This window comes from Maylandia zebra, linkage group LG13, assembly GCF_041146795.1.
Source record: "Maylandia zebra isolate NMK-2024a linkage group LG13, Mzebra_GT3a, whole genome shotgun sequence".
In the NCBI taxonomy this organism is placed as follows: domain Eukaryota; kingdom Metazoa; phylum Chordata; class Actinopteri; order Cichliformes; family Cichlidae; genus Maylandia; species Maylandia zebra.
The window spans coordinates 7,968,750-7,987,952 of record NC_135179.1 but is presented as its reverse complement, the minus strand read 5'-3'; the positions used below and the strand labels follow the sequence as shown (position 1 = coordinate 7,987,952).

The window sequence follows — 19,203 nt, the reverse complement described above, 5'->3', positions numbered from 1 at the left end:
ACTAAACTCGATTATTGATTCTAATTGGAAATTCACAAGTAAAACAAAGTAAAAAACATTTTAGATTTTTATTACATTACATACAACCATAGAATATAAAATGATGGATAACTCCACCATGATGTCCCATTTTGAAGCGTGTAGATGAGCCTGTAATTTCATCACTAGGCCACTTCCCATAGGCTCCCACAGTACTGAAAATCTTTTTTGCCCCATGATGGGCATTAAATAGAAGGTTTAAGTCAAAAACATTGGCTTCACTTTTCAGATTTGTAAGCTAAATCCATCATTTCTGCTGTCTATGGCTAAAACATGGAGGGGGGAAGAAAAGATTTTTGATCAAACAAGAGGAAAATAAAAATCCTCTTCCACCCACACAAAAAGCCCTTTAAAAATAAAGGCAGCATACTTAGCAACTCCCCAGCCCCCCATAAATGTGTAATTTCACGCTGCTGATAAAAAAACAAACAAACTTGAATTTATTTATTTATATCATGTAGCTTTGACAAAATTACAGATAAAAATAAGTTAGGCACTTTGGGTGTTTTTCACATTCACAAATCAGGGAAAGCAGGAAAAGTTCACACACTGGGAGGCTACATTATAAAATGTGATACTCTAAATCCTAAACTGTAGTATATTGTTGAATATCAAAAAACAGTACATATACATATACTCAAACAATTATCCTGAAATGAGGTTGATCATGAAATGCCTCTAAAATACACACCAGACAATTCAGATTTCTGTAAGTAAGGTTTGTCATTTTCTCAGTTAAGGTTATTTGTTGCCCCTCTGTTGCACCTAACATTTGTTTTTGTGTGTTTTCTTTCATGATATAAATAAAAAGCTAGATTTTAAGACTCCTTTCTAAAGACTTTCTTCTCTCAAACATTGACTTAATAAATAAAGAACAATTCCAGTCAAATGTAAAGTGCAACACCACACGTGTTAATAGGAGCACATTATACGATTTTCTCATGTCTGTAGTTTAAATATTAAAAAATGACACAATAAAAGGCTGGAAAGCTGATTTTAACTCTTCACTGAATGAATTGAGTGATTTAAGTGTTTTTCTACAAGTGATTATAATGTCTCTCTTAAAAAACAACAACAAAAAAAACAAGCTAGTTCATTACTGTAAATGAGTCCAGAAAAGCTCCACATTTCTGCAACATTTAGAGCATGTTGCTCTAAATTATCTTTGTTGAAACCACCATGAAACCTCACACCTCTCATGTCAGTGAAAAACAGCTTCATTAAGACACATGTGTAAATGCTTCAGGAAATACAGGTACAAAACATTTTAAAGTCCAAATATATTTTCTCCATGAAGCTTCTTTAACAGCAATGACTACCAAATTAGTTACTAAATAAACATATGTAAGAGAAATGTTAGTCTAGCTGCTCTCTTCTTTATGAATAAAATAAAGAACATTGTTAAACTAATATCTGTAAAGAGATCCAGTCCAGTGTCCATGTAATATGTTAAAGTTATTAGAAAAATAGTTACGTAGGACTTTCAGTCTAAATCTACCTTACATATTTTGTGTGTATTTTCCACCATGACAGATCCAGATCAGAGAGACAAACCCTGAATAGCAGCCAATGGAAACTTAGGGGGAAAAAAGTCATTTTAAGGCACTAAATTTGATTATATTTTTGAAAGAACACCAAAATGTTGTATATCAGACACCCTTCAGTTTGCCCAGAAATGAAACTCACAGTATGACAAACATACTCATAATCATCATAAAAGCCATATCCATAAGAACTACTGAGACTGCACGGTCCGTTTCAATTATGTTTTGTTTGTTTTAGGATTTAGATTGGGATCTGTAGATGGGGAAGTTCAAAAAGTTTCTCAGGGTCATTACGCAGGGTTAAAGAAAATGACATGAAACAAGGCACTGTCGAAAAAATAAAAACCTGCAACTATTTTTAAGGTAAAATATTTTGTAAATAGATTGTTTTACCTTCTCACATGCTCTAATGTGCAGCTTTTCTTCATAATATCTGATTAATAATCTGAACATTTCTAGATTTTGGACTGCTTAGCCTTATAAAAATGCCAGTCCTGTCCTGTTTAATTAAGACAATAGGTGCAGATCATTACAGCGTATGTATTTAAACAATACCTTTATTGTTTTAGGGCATTTAATTGCCTCTGTATTGCTGTAACAAAGGAGCCCAAGACATTTCCAGCCCCATCTCAGAAAACTTACCCCAAACCTTTAGGGAACCTTCAGTATTAAAACTTGGTGTAACATGATCAGAAGCCAAGTTCAGAACAGATCGTACTGTAGGTATGATAACTCTCTGGCGTGACCTTACAGAAATCTGGAGTCACCAAAAGGTCACATGCCAACCAGCGGTCAGTTTTTCCTCACCTCACTTCTTCTCACATTAAGTTACATTTAGGTCTTCTTTTACCTCACACTCCGTCATCGCCTCTTCCGTTCCTGCTTGATATCAGTCTCACTGATTCCGTTGCTATCCATGCCATCCACTGTGAGGCGACCTTTGCTGTAGTGTTTAATCAGTGCTCCGGGTAAGAGGGCCACGAGGGCGATGGCGAGGAGCTGAGCCAGCGTCCCCCAGGAGAATATGTCATCCAGTGAGGAGATCTCTGAGAGGATGGCTCCGGTGCGAACACATATGAAGTTGTAGGGGATCAAACCTGAAAGCGAGAGAGTGGTGGCTGACTGATCAGTACTTGTTTTGTAGGTTTTTTAGTCTGCATGTTTCATGTTTGAAACTATGGTCTCACCTATGAACACGGAGAAAAAGAAAATATGCATAGGGATGTTGAGAACAGGACAGGTGATGTTAAGGAACCAGTTAGGAGTCATAGGGAAGAAACGAAGGAAAAGGAGGAAAAAGAACAAACTGCTGCGGTTTTCCTCCACCTGACGGAGGGAGGAGAATGGGTGAGGAGAGAAGATAAAAGGAAATGTGAGAAAATTAAAACCTAGACAGCAAATGATAAAAAAGACATAGAGAGGAAACTGTAATTGGTTTGTCCTTCACTGAATAAATGATTTGCTGCGTAGTATAAAGTGAGAGAATAGGAGAGAAGGGGATTTAAAACATGCCTACCTTCCTCTGCAGCAGGGCCACCTTCTCAGGGAAGAGGTACACCACATACTGCTTTCCAAATGCTGCAGATAGCAGGAAGCAGAACGTGGAGCCTGTGGTGGCGAGCATGCAGGCCAATACCAGACCCTCCCAGGGCCCGAATATTGCACCAGCTAACATGTTCTGAGGAAGAAAAGCAGTCTCTGTTTAAAAGAAATTTGCACGTAGGAATAAGATATTTATCGGAAATCAACAAGACACAGGATTGGTTTGGATCATTGGTTTGCATTACTGTGTGTCTCACCAGAAAGGAGGAGCCAGGTATGGCAAAAGACTGTTTGTACAGGTATGCGCTACAGAAGAGCAACAGAACATAGGCGTAGTGTTGTCTTTTGTAAAACTTGAGCATCTCTGCGAGCTCCCGTAGCTCGACCAGGTCAGATGGGAACTTTAGCCTAGATGGAACAAACACAAGAATGCTGTGTGCATGGAAATACAGTATAAAAGGCAAAAACAGAGTATGTACTATTCTAACAAGTTGTGAGCTTTTTTTTGGTTTGACTACCTTTATTTTTTCAAAATGATTAAAAAAATAAATTGGTATTGATTTTTACCATTGTCTGCTCACATGTGATGCTACTTCGCTACCTGAGTACCGTGAACAATAAATGATCTGATACGTTTTAAATCACCTTCATCATCTTATTTTCTGCTTTGTGGTAATTAAAAATAAATGGAAAAATACAGTGACAGACAGCACGTACATGGCAGTATATAAGTAATCTGGATTTTATATGAGAGCCTGAAATTAAACCCCATTTACTTCTACTGCATTGGTTCAGTGGTTGAACTACAGCACCCATAGGCAAAAATGTCAGCATGACTATGATGCAATTGTTTTTTTGAGTTGTATATATAGTATTTTTTAAATTTGATAAAAAAAAAAAAAAACACACACACACACACAAAGTGTAAGAGAAGTGTGTCTATCTGTGCGCATGTGTGCACCAAAGCGAATCAGAGGGTAACAGGATATATCTGATTGAAGGACAGAAATAGTGTTGCTGCCTGTAGACTTGCGCAGAGGGTAGGAAGACACTTCTCAAAGCTCACATGCACACACAATAAAATCCCCCCAGTTGAAACTCAAGATGCCGGCTTCCTCTGCCAGCTGCTCTGGCATTCAGTGTTCCTTGTTCCCACTGGTCAGTGGACGAATATTCTGTTCTGTCATTGGTCCACAAGTTGATGATGCATGAGGGTTCAGATACATGAAACTGCATGAGTGTATGTACTGTATTCAAGCAGCTACAAGTGTCATCATGGGCACTTTTAAATTTTGCTAATACACAACCTTATGCAAAACACTCTGTATCTGCGCACACACACACAACATTCATATATAGCTTTCCACTAGCTTGATATTAATATGAAGCCGGACTGTATTAGGCTGACTGTAATCTCCAGCATTAGAAGATGTGACTGGGGCTGATATATAACTATTAATTAATTTCTTGTTTCTTTCAGTGATAAATTTGGTTACAGGTTCTCACTTATTCTCATTATTCAGCCTGAACCTCTGATACAAGGAAGGATGGATCCACGCTTTCATGTTGATCACTCCAAATTCGGACCACAGCAGAAATTGAGATTTATCAGACCAGTTAACATTTTCTTCAGTGTTTTTCGAGTCACTTTTGGTGAGCTTATGTGAAGTCTATCCTCCGTTTCTTGTTCTTAGCTGAGAGCAGTGCCACCCGGTGTGGTCTTCTGCTGCTGTAGCCCATGTACTTTAAAGTTTGATGTTTTGTTCATTCAGAGATGCTATTCTGCATACCTTGGTTGTAATGAGTAGTTACTTGCTTACCTATCAGCTCAATGCAGTCTGTTCATTCTCGCCTGACCGCAACAGGACATTTTCATCTAGAGAGCTGTCACTGGATATTATCTCTTGTGAGGGTGGTCAGGTGGAAAAACCCCAGTGGATCGGCAGTTTTTGAAATACCTATATCAGCCCATCTGGCACCAGCAACCATACCAACCATGTCAAAGTCACTTAAACCACCTTTCTACCCCATTGTGATGCTCAGTTTGTTCAGATTAAAGTCATTTGTAATAAAAACAATAACTCAGAAATTCTAAGATTAAAGTTACAGACTCAGAAGAAAGCAACTAAGATTTTGTAAGGAATGGCATAATCTGACCCTGAAGTTAAAATGATACTTTACAACACAAAAAAGTAAGTGCGTCTGGACTTTCAAAATCCACTGCTGTATACTGGAGCTAAACAAAATGGGGAAAAAATTATGTACTGATGTTGATGGGGTGATAGTTTGTTTAGCTGCACATCCTCACTAATGTCTTTATGGAGCATTCTCTGTGTATGTAGAGTAGTGGAGTAGATATAACATTGCAGAGGCTGTGCGATATGACCAAAATCTCATATCCCGATATAAGAATTCTATCGTCCCGATAATGATATAAATCACAAAAATTTAACATTTTCTGTAAATTCTGTGAATCTCGTGCAGCTCGACTTGCGGGAAGTGTTTCCAGCTGCGCGTCATGTAGCTGGAGTCGAGTGTTTTAACAGAGACATGAAACTATACATTTTTAGACATAAGTTGTAACGGCCACCGTTTTCTTTGTGAGTATTTATTACACGGCGTGCTGCAGGGAAAAGCCTGTTCTAACGTTTGAGTCTAAGGTTTATTTTTTAGCACCTGGCGGCTCTTTTTTACTTCTCATCAGACAACACTACTTCTCATCCGTAAATAAAAATAGAAATTTTTATTGAAAACGTCACCTCACCAGATCCACTCACGCTATGCTTTTACTTTATAAGTAACAAAATATGGGTAATATCATTTTACTGGGAGTGCACCCTTTCTCTCTCCAACACACACACATACACACTCAAGGATCCTACTCTTGGCTTCAGAGTGCATTGGTCTGCGTTATTCTATCATCTCTAGACAACCTCACACTTGACCGTCTGGCACATTACAACATATCAGTTTCATAACTCTCTCTCTCTCGCTCTCTCTCTCACACACACACACACACACACACACACACACACACACACACACACACTGAGACACACATATAGAAAATAAATCACTTCAAAACACTAATACACACACACATAAACACTTAGAAGTGAGTTAATCGGTCCAGTATAGCTTGGGTCCAGTATGTACTTGAGGAGACATGATGTAAATATCAAGCAGATAATATTTTAGTGCAACAATAACAATAATAATAATAAATTATTAATGTGATACTTATTGTAGATGTGATACTTTAAAAACAAATATCCTTTATTTAAGGCATATATAATTTTAGACCTTCATATCTTTAGATGAGTTCACATCATGTTCCAACTAATTCAACGATGGGAAGGTTATATGTCACTACTGCTTTGGTTTTCAAGATGGGGGGAGGCCAGGGAATCCCCAAGGAATTTTAAGACAGACTTTAGGGGTGTCATAAAACAAATGTATCCAGGAATTATTTTATTTCACTTTCCTCCTGACTAAAAATGTCTCAGATAAAAGCGTGTAAGTAAAAAAAGAAAAAGATTTCTCTGCACTAAAGCCACAACCCACAACCTTCTCTCAACCAAGATTTTCTGCTTATGAAGAGTATTAGCACCGTGCTTTGGTGAAAAATGCCTGCAGTCCAAATTCAGATTATAGGCAGATAGATTTTAAAGAATGGAGTACCATAAGTACCAGCTTTGTCAAAGACACCCAATAATACTGATAATAAGGAACAGGTTAATGTAATACTGCTATGATAATTGACTTACCTGCATATCCATCAGTAACACCAAGTGGCTCTAATAACTGAAAGTAATATTTTTGCCCAAACTTGAATTCTGCATGTAAAGTATGTAAAGTTTCCTTACCTGTACTCCTGGACCTCCTCGTGCTCCCCCTGGGAGCCAGGCTGGAGCTGCTTGGGTCCCGGGGGAAGATGCGTGGACAGCAGGTAGAGGTAGACACTTGCCGCCCCGACAACTGCAGCCAGTCCCGTTAAGGAGCGCATGTTGCTCCCTACAGAAACTCCGTGATCACCGGATAAAACTCCGCTGACAACTCGGGCTGAATTTAAGCAAAGGGGAAAACCGCCGATGAGATAAAGTCGACGTGCTGCGGTTCAGTTGGACGGCAGCGAAAAAAGTGGGTGTCGCTTACCGAGAACCAGGCTACGGTGACGGCTGACATTCTGGCCGGTGTTCGGCACACGGATCACATGGCAGCCGGGCAAACTTTCTTTAGACTGATGGAAAAGAAGCTTTGTGCCCACAGTTTCTCCCCCAACACGTCTTATTTAAAATAACACCAAAAATTCATCCCAACAGGTCGTAATAATCAGGATGAGTTAATGGTCGGTATATATCTACAGTTGCACTTATGCGACCAGCCACCAGGGGGCGCTAAAGTCCACGATGAGTTCAGAGTAAGATGATACGATCTGATATTGTGCAATGGTAGTATTTATAGAGCAGGATCCTAACTGTGTATCATTCAGATTTAAACGCTAGGTTATAACAGTAATAATAATAATAGTTGTTATTCATACATATATAAATACAATAAAGACACTTAAAGCAGTCACACTGGCAACATTTTAAAGCATATATATATATATATATATATATATATATATATATATATATATATATATATATAATATACCTTTTTTTTCATCTTTACAATGCAAAAGTTTTGTTCTTGCAAGTCTCTGTTTAGTGGATTTATATTCTTCTGCAAGGTCCTATGCATTTTATATATTATAAAAGGTAGCAATACTGCAGGAAGGTTTGATCAACCTAATTAAGGTTAAAGTTCTTCATTTGTTTTCCATAGCATACATGTGAGTTCTGTGAGGTAAAGATCAAAAACAAAGTAACGTACCTTTTATTTTACTAATTATTTACCATATAAGAAAATGTATTCTTATAATAATCTAAATTAGAGCATTGTAAATTAGGAATTAAAGATATCAGATTATCCTTTTAAATCCAAGTTGAACTTTATTATTTTTCTGTATATAATATAACACAAAATATTTACATTAGCATTATTTGTATGATTGCCATGTTTGTTTATTCAGCATGCCTTGGGTGGGAGCCACATTTATAAGAAGCTTTTGAAAACCTCTCTTTTCTGTCATGGATCATCAGGTTTCCCTGCAATAAAAAAAACAAAAGATCATTAAGTCACAAACACTACTTCCACACCAAGTACAACCAACATATACTCTGAGAAAGGTTTAGTCTGTTATCCTGAACTCTACAACTTTCTGGTTTCATAGTTGTTCGAGGTCTAAGTAAATACATTTCTGGTAAGTTTATGTACAGCACACCTGTCAGTACTTTCAAAATTGTGCTGAGGTGCAACCCTGAGGTACTGCATGTACAGTTTTTTATGGCAACTTCATGGCCATAGTGGTAAAGACTTTAAACACAAACACACTTCTTTTCATATCTTAGTGAGGACATCTGCTTGACTTTATGTTTTCCCTAGCCACTTACCATAACCATCACAAGTGAATGGCTAACTCTAACCCTTAGCCTAAACCTAACCATAGCCTAACTGTAACCCTGACACTAAACCACATTTTGAGCCTTAAACATGTCTCCAAACTCGTGGGGCTGGGCATTTTGTCCCCATAAGGGCTGTTGGTCCCCACAAGTATAGTAGCATTCCAATTTTTGGTCCTTACAAAGATATCTAAACATGGTACACACACACACACACACACACACACACACACACACACACACACAAATGTGAGCAAACACAAAACTATTCTTAGTCAACATACCTCCTGCGCAAGAAAAAAACAAAAAAACATACCTCCTGCATTTTCTGGTATAAATGGCTTCAAAGTTCCATCTCTCTCTAGCTCGTGTAGGGCTATGTAATCTGGAATGACTGTAAGATTGAAACCATCATAAACAAACTTAGTGTTTAGTAAGGGCTGTTTGAGTATTCTCTAAGTCATACACACAGGTCTTACCTTTAGAGTCCTCATTGGGATAAGCAGGCATCACTGTAAGTCCGACCACAAGAACAAGGATCAGGAGCACAATATGAGCTTTCATTTTCTACAGGAGAAATGAGGTTTAGTGTAGTCCTTTGGCTTCAATTCCACATTAAGGGGAGAAAAACAGATTTTTAATAATAGCTCATCTTACCTTTTTATTCACGAGCAGTAGCCTCTCAATGGGTCTTTAAAGTTATAACTGCTGTTTACAGTGTCTCAGACTGACTTATAAACCAGTCCAGCAGGACTTAAGCTAGGTGTGCACATGTCAGAAGCATCTTAAAAATCTACCCAGGTCAGTTTTGGGAAATAAAGTGTTCTAAAAATAAATCACATGTTCCCTGTATTCAAAAGCACAGAGCTTGGCGAACTGAACTAAACTGCTCACACTGATATGAGGTATTTGACTGGGTTAGCAATAAAGAGCACTCAAAGCAAACATACTGACGCTAAATAAAAACAATGATTGTGAAATAAAAGACTTGAAACTAAGCTTCAATTTAAATTTGCACGTATAAGCAAGGCAAATAGGAGTTGAAACTATTCATCTACAGTCACTCTGTTTTAATGTTACAAAAAGTCAAACCCTTTTTAAAGTAATCACGAAAACCTGTGTTTTTGTTACAATGAGATCCACCAAAAGGGCTCCGTATAAACGACTCCTTCTGTAATTCCTAGTATTCTATGTTGCAACTTGTAAACAGTAGATGAACAGATATATCATGACTGCATATTTTTCAGCAGTGTAACTATGTAGCTCTAAAAAAAAAAAAGAAATAGAAAAAGTGTGCCATTTGCATGTTGTTTTTCATTTCCCCAGATGACTGCAATTTAGAAACAGAGTAACTTCATATTTATCAAAGATTTTGTTTTGTCAAAGAGCTTGTTTTTCTTAGAGTAAAATGAGACTCCCCTCCTCCGCAGTTCTGTAAAAAAGTCAATACAAACTCAGAAAATCTCCCTGTCACTCTTCAGCTAACCTCTCCAAATATCTTATTGTCAATACTATTATTATCACTTTTGTAACTGCTATTGTTTTTGCAGAATAACATACCAGACAAAAACAAAATGTAGAAGAGAATAGTATGAAGTTAGAAGATGTCAAGGTGTGTGGAGTGTAAGGCTGAGGATTCAAATGCAGAACACAAGAGGTCGACTTCAGCAAAAAGTGAGCCTTTAATATGGTTTATAAGAGAAAGTCTAAAATAGCAGAGAAAAGTCCAGAAAGTAAAGAAACAATAATCCAATAACCACAATGAGTGAGGCTAACAGTATGCTGAGCACAGGGAACAAACACGGGAAATGGAGTAGATGCTGTGAAAAAGTATAAAGGCTGATTAGGGAATGTCCAACAGCAGAGTAAGGACTGGCAAGGACAATCAGGCAGATGAGAGCAACACTACACAGGGCATGAGAGAAACAAATCTTCACTGTAAAATAGGAGAAAATACAATGGGTACTAACACTTAACATGTATGAAAGAACATGAAGACTAACACTTAACACAAAAAGATGTGACAGAGAGAGGAGCAGATAGGGAAATGCTCAGGGAACTTAAACATCTACCAAAAACACGGAAAATAATAACACAAAATCCACAGAATCACAACAGCCACACCGAGGAAAATGTCAGGTTAAAATAACCCATAATTAGCCAACTTTTAAAAATCTGTTTAGAAAAAAATGGATAAATCTAATCACAAGTTTGAATTTGCAAATGTCACACTGATGCAATATTTCAACATTGTAGAGCCTCTAATGTGGGCCTTGCTAGTGTTTGCTCAAAAAACAATTTATTTAGATTATGATTGGTTACACATGTAAACCATCAAAATTGTATTTACTTACAGAGAATGCACCTGCAAAGTAATGCAATCCTAGCTGAACAATTAAGTTAAAGACTGAGACACTTTAACTAAGAAAGAATTCACACAGTTCCTATTAACTGCATTAAATCAGACAAATTTAATGATCTTTCCATTTTACCTTTTGTTTAATCTTATAAAGGTGTGACACATTCCTCCTCTGATACAGAACGTTGTGTAGTTCAGTGTTTCCCAACCGTTCCACCTGATTAGTACTCTAAGCAATCGGCATGAGTAACGGGCAGGATAATTACCTTCTCTTCCTGCTCTAATTAAATGGTTTGCCAACTGCCAGTGAAACAAAGACAAAGAAGCAATTGCGTAATAGTCATGCTGTGAGACGCGTAATAGCAATAGATAAAAAATTTTTTTTTTTTTAAAAGTAGTCAATCTGACCTGGGTCCTGGAGAAAATTCTGACCCAGATGAAGGCCCTAGCATGAGTAGCGATCAGAAGAAAGCAAAAAAGGTATACTGGGGACAAACCAAGCCAATTCCGCTATACCTAATGCACGGGAAAAAAATATAATATGCTTTTTGTGACATTTTTGTTTGGTGGTGTGCTGTTTTCTAATGTAAAATAAGTGCCGTGGCTCCAAAAGGTCGGGAAACACTGCTGTAGTTAGATAAATGTTCTCACCATTCTGTGTAGACTATTTTGTTCTGCAGCGCCCCCTAGTGGATAAATGTAAAACTGGCTTATCATAATGTCTGATTTTTAAATATTCTTCCGAGACCCAGCATATTCATTCATGGTCATTTGTCATTTTGGTCTTTATAACTTTTGACTTATTGGAGCTACCCTACTAAGTCCTGATGTGCCTAATTGTGGAATTTCCTGGTCTTTCGGATGATATCTCATGTGTTTGGGTGGTCTCTTTCAGTTCCGAAGAGACAGGAAATCACAAAAAAGTTCAACAGGAAGATACTTTTTTCCTCGGTTCTCAGGAGAATATGGTCAAAATACATAAGTGGTTTAAATGTGCCTGTCTGAATCTTTGCTAGCCTGGGTGATTCTATCACGTTTGTTATGTGGCTTATACATCTTCTCATAAAACCCATCATTTTTATTTCATATTATTTTTACAAATGATTTTACTCTATACTTTTTCTATAGTATATAGAAGTCAGAAAAATGAAAGAGAGGAAAATAAGTAAACATGAATAGTGCAGAAACTTTGAAATGGCAGACAAAAACGTTTTATTACAACATATGGTAATCCATCAGAGAAAATTACTCTTGACTGAATGCTTAAAATCTTAAAAGCAGTACTGAGATTCTAACGTAATGAAGTAAATGTTGTGAGTGGCTCGTTTCCAGGTGCTAATTTGAGCCAAAAGACAACCAGTGATTAACTAGAACCCTTAAGAACAGCTTGAAACAGTCAAGAAAATGGTATCCTTTAGTAAAATCTGTCATCACAAGGCATTTAACAGGGATTCAGTTACAATAGCATGCTTTTACCTACATCACAAAATCAGTACATCACCAGAGATTTAGCTCAAAGCAGCAGATTGGTTGCCTTGAGATAATTATGGCTACAATGTTCAAGCTAACAGTCTGGGGGCTAATAGGCACATCTTTAACTAAAACACTATGTCACACGTAAAGATAATTTTAAAAAAATTGTCAATTTCTCAAATTAAACTAACATTGAAAAAAAATGTTATTAAAGCTCAGCCTTTAGTGGCTTCCTGCTTCAATAACTGGTGAATGATGATGTTGTCTACAGGTCTTAGTGTCTCCAGGATAGCCCCAATTTTAACTCTAAACACTTCATTCAAACATTTTGTGTATTTGTGACACATATAGTAAATTATATAACATATGTACACAGACACCTGAGGTGATAGATCAGGTTGCCTGGTGACCATAATGCAGGTATATTCATATTTTGTGCACCAACAGTGGCTGTCTGGGTTTTTGTTCCGTTTTGGTTAAGTTAGAAAAGTTTGTGATTTGTTCTGCTTTTATCCAACCGGGCTGTTCAGAGATAACACCCACATTGTAAAAATCCCCCTCTGAACATGTCTATGTCATGGTAACTGTACCATGTTTGTTGTACTTTAAAGAATTTCCCAACTTATTATGTTTCAAACTCAAACACAAAATAAATAATGAACAATTTAGATTTCTTTGGAAACTAATTGCCCTGATGTTTCCCCACATCTCATTAACAGAATGGAGTGTGTAATGATTGCATGGTCCATTTGAAAGAATGGCTGCAGATATATATTAAAATAACAACATTATCTCTCCGTTATTAACTTATTTACCGTTTTAATGCTGACTAATTATTAATTGGCAAAATTGTTCACTACAGATGCTTCCGACTGGCTTTACTTCCCCTTTGCTCAACTCAATTTATGTACAGCTGATGCATTTTAGCTCATATCTATTGCTTTGTTTCTGATTAGGAAATGATGCATAAATGGTGAAACATCGAGAACATTTGTATCTGGATTTACTTTGTTTACACTTTAAGCAGTTTGCTCAGCAACAGTCAGCTCTGATGCATATTAGTGTAAATGACCACCAATACACAGCATTACCAGATCACCCAAACCACCTGCTAATGGGATGCATTTGACCACATATCTGCTGTTGTATAAACTAATTTCCCCTGATGCATCTACAGCAAAATAACAAGGAAATACTGTATCAAGGACACAATGATAATTTTCTTTTGTCTTGTCTTGAACCATTTTGCAATTCTAACACTTGGAACAGTCCATACATGTTTATCACCTTAAACATTTTTAAATAATGCCTGTAAAAGAAGTCTGGTGCCTGTCAGGCAGAATGATGTAATAACCTTTCAAGGGGACCCTTTGATTTACAAGTACCAGCAGAAACTTTGCAGCTGACAGTTACATGTTTAAATGTTGAGATACTGTAGCGGAAACATTTTTTTAGAATCAAATGCGAAAGGCTTCGCATATTACAAAAAATCTTACTGGGTCACTCTGTCTCAAATCATCGTTGTCCTTCAGCTCAGCCATCTTTGACTTTCCTAAAAATATTCATGGTTTGCATATATGCCATGATTGCTATGACATTTTGCTTTCATGCTATGACATTTTGCCCCCAAAACCATCTCACGTTGTCAAAGACCACTATTGACAAAGTAATTTAAATGTTCAAAATTTAATGTAAAATGAAACACACAGAATGCTTTTTGACCTAAAAATGCTATTTTCACTAAACTTCCATGCTGTTTTAAATTTTTCATTGTGTTTAGGATACGTGCCTGAATATTACACTAATGTGTAAATTAATGTTGTTGTTTTTAAAATCTAGAAAGGTATTTAATATCTTAAGGTAAAATTTCACAACAATTATCATACAGAATATATCCAAACTTTGAACATTTCGTCGAAAACAAAGGTGGCTGAAAAGAGAAGTTACTAGAAATTTAATGAGTTAAGATGGAATGACCCAAAAAGTTTCCACATCAGTTTATTTTGTTCATTAGTAATTAGTTTAGTGGCTATCGCAAGCCATGTGTTGCTCACCTGTGTGCAATACAGAGAACATTTGTAACGGTTTAAGCCAAGTGAATTATTTTATGAGAGCAGAACAAGAACAACAACGCAGAAGCATCCCTTATGAGTGAATAATGTAATAAAGTCTACAGTTTACTGTGTTTCTTCTCCGTTGCATCAACCCAACCTCGACAAGAGGAGAGCTCCAAGCTACATTTTGCTGCTGGGATCCAGTTACAGCATTGACATTAAAACCAGAGCCCTTGATTGGAAGAATTATGACAACTTATACAGCTGGACAAGTTGAACTCCTCTCTGGTGATGACAGATTCAAATGACATGCTAGCAATGTTTTCTATAGCATCATCATGGTGCTAAAAGGTAATACAAATATACCTGGAAAAATGGCATGTTGATAATTCCTTGTCCAGGTAGTTCCCCTGTTATACACAGCCATTTCATCACAAACTCCTTCTAATCAAACTACCACAACCAACAAACTAACACTGGAGGTTGCCATAAACCACGCTACTGTCTGCACACACTATAGAGATTGTAAATCAGCAGTGGTGTGCTGGTAGTTGACATGTTCTATATAACATCAGAGCTAAGTACAGTTTTTTCCCAAAACATTTCTAAATACGAAGATATGTGACATCACAGCAAAATAAACTCAGGGATGGTACTGAGTGTGCTTGTGTATACCTTAAACTAGACTACTAAAACCCACATCTATACTGTTCATACTCTTTCTTGTAAAGACAAACTCAATTTCCTGTTGTCTATGACATGATGGATAAATGTAAATGCATTTGTTTGGAAGCGATTCAGACTAAACTCCACACAAGACACACAACTCTTGTATCAGTCCTACTTCAAGGAGACGATAACAGTCAACACATGGCAAAACTAAACTAAACAACATAGAGGAGAGCCATTGAGAGAAGTTGCCATTCCAGGAACTTTGCAGTATAATGCAGTTCTTGAGTTTTATTTTGTCCATAGTCAAACAACAGTAAAATGGTTGAAAGCTGGAGTTTTGACTGCACTGCAGTCAAGCTTCAGCCTCTTCAGGTCTTTGCAACCGTGTGGAAGAAATGCACATCTTTTGGACCATCGTTTGGTGTCACAGCTGCTAATGAAAGCTATTTTCCACACATCCCAAGTGTTTGTTTAATTCACCAAGCCCACAGGTGAGAGAAACAAATTAACTGTCCTATGAGATCTGGTTCGCAGGGAGTTGCTGGGAGTTGCCATCATCCCCCCTCTCTGATTGGTGTTTATAAAGGTCACATGGCATGAGAGGGAGGGGCTGTCCCTGCTCTGGCAGCATTGACTCATAAGGTGGTGCTGCCTCCAGTGGGAAGGAGATGGATGCAAGATGTTGATGCTCCTGCTCTTGCAGTCCCAGTGGGTAGTGGGAGGGAGAAAACCAGGCAGCACTGGCTGAGGTCTCTCCGCAGTGTGGGGAAGGATCTGTAAGGGAGTAGCAAGGCCGTTCATCCTGCTCTGCTCCCCCCTGACAGGGGTCCACCAATGAGTAAGGAGGTGGGTCATCTGTAGGGATGTAGATCTGAGTCGAACCTGGACCGACACACTCATCATAGCTACAGGCAAAAGGACAAAAATGAAAAAGTTAGATAAATTACAGAACATTGATTTTATATCATAACATCAGTTACTAAGTTATGTTCTTCTTTGCCATTTGTGCATGTGGGTGTCTGGAGGTGGTTTTCTTTTCTCTTTATTATTTTTTTAGCTTACTCCAAGTGCAGGCACATAAAATGTATCCTTCCCAACACAGGAAAAATGATAGCAACTGCAAAATAACTCATACTTAAAGGGAGTAATCTGCTCAAACTCTTAATGGGCATTTTGTAAAGAAACATGTCTTTAGCAAATTTACAGTTGTGCTGACAAATGGTTCATGTCAGGTAGTGCGCTTGCTGAACTCTCCCAATGCTTATCTTTTTAATAAGCCGGCTTTTAATCTGCTATTTCATGATAGCTTGATGCCATTGCCTTATTTTCTATGTTCAAATACATCCATCCATAATAGAAATTCACAGGAGAATACCATAGGAGACAAGATGGACCCCTCCCACCATCAGACATGAGCTGTTGCACTGAGACATTCAGTTTCAAATATAAAGACAGTTTTAACTATGCACAATCAAGCAATATCTACAATGTGCTCTATATAAAACCATCTAAAACATACATTTGGAAGATAAATAGGCAAGACACAAAAAAATATAAACCTGCAGAATTCAGCTGTAGTCTAGAAAAGGTTTATGTATCTTTAATGCAAATTTTAAATACAGTTGTTCAGTGTTCTGGTAGGGAAAACCAAAGATGCACACTGTTGGCACTCAGGACTGAGCTGTTAATGAAGCCATAATATTGTTTTGCTTGACTAGTGACTCTATACATGCATAGCTGCAGTTATTAAGTCTTAATGAAAAGTGAGATTAAAGTTCCATGGCTTTTGTCAAAATATTCACTTAAGGTTTATAAGTGGGCTTAATCCATGTAAAGAAAACTGGAAATTCAACCTTAAAATTATGAAAGATTTCTGCAGGTTAGATGGATTATAACTGAATAAAAGACAAACAAAATACAAGCCAATGTAAAACGTTTCTTGTTTGACAGCAACTGCGTCATGTTGATGCTGGAAAGATGCAAAGCATGGGCACAATGACGTGACTGGTTCAGCTGCTGTTGTTCTGATCATTGCTCTGCCACTGCAAACCATGAGGAGCCCTAGAATTTTTATTTTATAAAATAGCCCTGTGGAAGTAATGGTAGATGAGAATGGGCCGTAGGAAGAGGTAAATCAGCGTAACTTAATCAGCACAGTGGTTAACAACATCAATACACAGCAGTTTCTTTCTTTCTTTTTCAATTTCATTTTAGTTCAATTCAATTTTATTTATACAATACCAAATCACAACAGCAGTTGCCTCAAGGCGCTTCATATTCTACAATAATAGAAAGAAAACGGAGAAAACCCCAACAATCACATGACCTCCTATAAGTAAGCGCTTAAGCGATAGTTTCTTTCACGTTAAATTTGTGTCTTTCTGTGTATAGAAAAAGTGAGTGAGAGCTACTTCCGCCATGATGTGAAGATAACAGCTAATGTTCACTCCAGTTGAACATTAGCTGACGTAGCTGTTTCCGGGTCAAAACTCTTCAGGTCTCAAAGTCAAACAAACACTGCGGCATCACTAAGAGTTAGAAAACTTTTCAAATAATGTAAATATGTAAGAAAATTGTGTATGTTTCTGTTCCGTGTCCTGTGTACTGTTTGTTTGTATATTTGTCTTTTTGGCTGCTGTTACAACCAAATTTCCCCTTGTGGGACAATTAAAGGATTATTCTATTCTATTCTATTCTATTCTATTCTAAATTCTTTCATCTTTAATGACATGATCAGTGTTGCTGCTTTACCAGGTGTAACAATTAAGTTTGACATCCAGGCATCCATAAAAACAGGATTTATTAAGTTTAACAGAATTTGAAGTTAGCAGGGAGTTAGCTTGCTAGTTTCCATCTAAGGTCTATATACCATGCTCTGACTGAGAGATTTCTGAAAAATTAAAACGTACAGCTCTGCTATCTCTTCCGACATAAATGAAGATAGAAAACTAAACAGTGATGTTTGTAGGGTTACTGAAGTTGGGCTTGCTGGTATATAATGATGTGCTACATGGTGGCTAGCTACATGGCTATGGTTAGCATAATATAAACACATGAAGCTGGAAGATGAACACAATCACTTTTTTCCACTTGATAAAAGTTAACATGAGGAGAAATATAATACAAAAAACATAATATAGAAAAATAAAGTTTTCTGCGATGGCTTTAGTTATAATTATTTATTATTAAATATTGTTTATCATTTATCATTTATCATTTATCATTTATCGTCTTTCTCTTCTCTTTCTCACACCCCCATATAACTCAGGGTTTCAATAAATATATTCATGTGGATTATTTTCACTTGCCTCATGCTAAGAAATCTGACTGTAAACATCAGTGGCATGACAGCACGTTGAGGTGAAAATTGAAGACAGAGGGAAAGTGAGCGCTAGGCACGATGAGGTGTTGTAACACACTCTAAATCCCTGTGTCTCTTGTCTCTGAGGAGCTATATGCTGCTCTGTTCCCACTGTGTCTGTTTCTGCAAACACCTCACACTAGATAATGAATGAGGTGTTTTACACCTTTGTGTGTTCACTAGCATGTGTGTTAGCAGGGTGTGGCAGAATAAATAATAATTCGCCCCCTCTGGGAGACTTGCTGGGAGCTGCACAACTGCTTTTCTGTTTGTTGTTTTGTTTGTTTTTATCTGCTGCTTGTTTCTATTTAAAGTCCAGACATATCATGTAAATGAAATTCAATATCAAGGTATTAATTTATTAATAACTTAAGGATGCTGTTGCTTGGTGGCAAACAAACACATTGACACAATCCTCATGCTACAGTTTGGGAAATCCATGTTTCAACGTTTTTCCTGCATAGGCTGGCTGCTTCTGTCAATTAAGGCTAGGTTTATCTACTAGTTATTTTGCTATTTTATGCAGCTGTATGGAGGTTTGCTTTACAACAAAGCAACCCCGCCAAACTTTCACATGCAACCAATAAGTGAAGCCTGTCAAAAGCAATGGCTGAAGTAGTTTGCCACTGATACAAGTGTGAAGAATGTTGCT

The 19,203-nt window shown here is 37.3% G+C and overlaps 2 protein-coding genes and 1 long non-coding RNA gene across 3 annotated transcripts in view; all 3 read right to left on the bottom strand.

The window, feature by feature from the left end:
• Window positions 1-469: 469 nt before the first annotated feature.
• Window positions 470-7,490, bottom strand: LOC101475056 (transmembrane protein 41A-B). The gene is made up of 6 exons (XM_004553493.5): window positions 7,281-7,490; window positions 6,992-7,187; window positions 3,383-3,533; window positions 3,100-3,261; window positions 2,771-2,909; window positions 470-2,680 (listed from the first exon to the last, which is right to left on the bottom strand). The coding sequence occupies exons 2-6, from the start codon at window positions 7,129-7,131 to the stop codon at window positions 2,445-2,447; spliced, it is 828 nt and encodes a 275-aa protein (XP_004553550.1). The 5' UTR covers window positions 7,132-7,187; window positions 7,281-7,490; the 3' UTR covers window positions 470-2,444.
• Window positions 7,491-8,102: 612 nt separating this feature from the next.
• Window positions 8,103-9,400, bottom strand: LOC101475854 (uncharacterized). Its single transcript, XR_191245.5, has 4 exons — window positions 9,290-9,400; window positions 9,112-9,199; window positions 8,949-9,026; window positions 8,103-8,278 (listed from the first exon to the last, which is right to left on the bottom strand). It is a non-coding gene; the product is annotated as an uncharacterized LOC101475854 (long non-coding RNA).
• An 895-nt stretch (window positions 9,401-10,295) lies between these two features.
• bean1 (brain expressed, associated with NEDD4, 1) overlaps window positions 10,296-19,203 on the bottom strand; it is a 57,233-nt gene continuing 48,325 nt past the window's right edge. Inside the window, exon 5 of the mRNA XM_014407764.3 lies at window positions 10,296-16,095. Coding sequence (XP_014263250.1) covers window positions 15,705-16,095 — 391 coding nt within the window. The 3' untranslated portion in view covers window positions 10,296-15,704. The remainder of the gene's footprint in view (window positions 16,096-19,203) is intronic.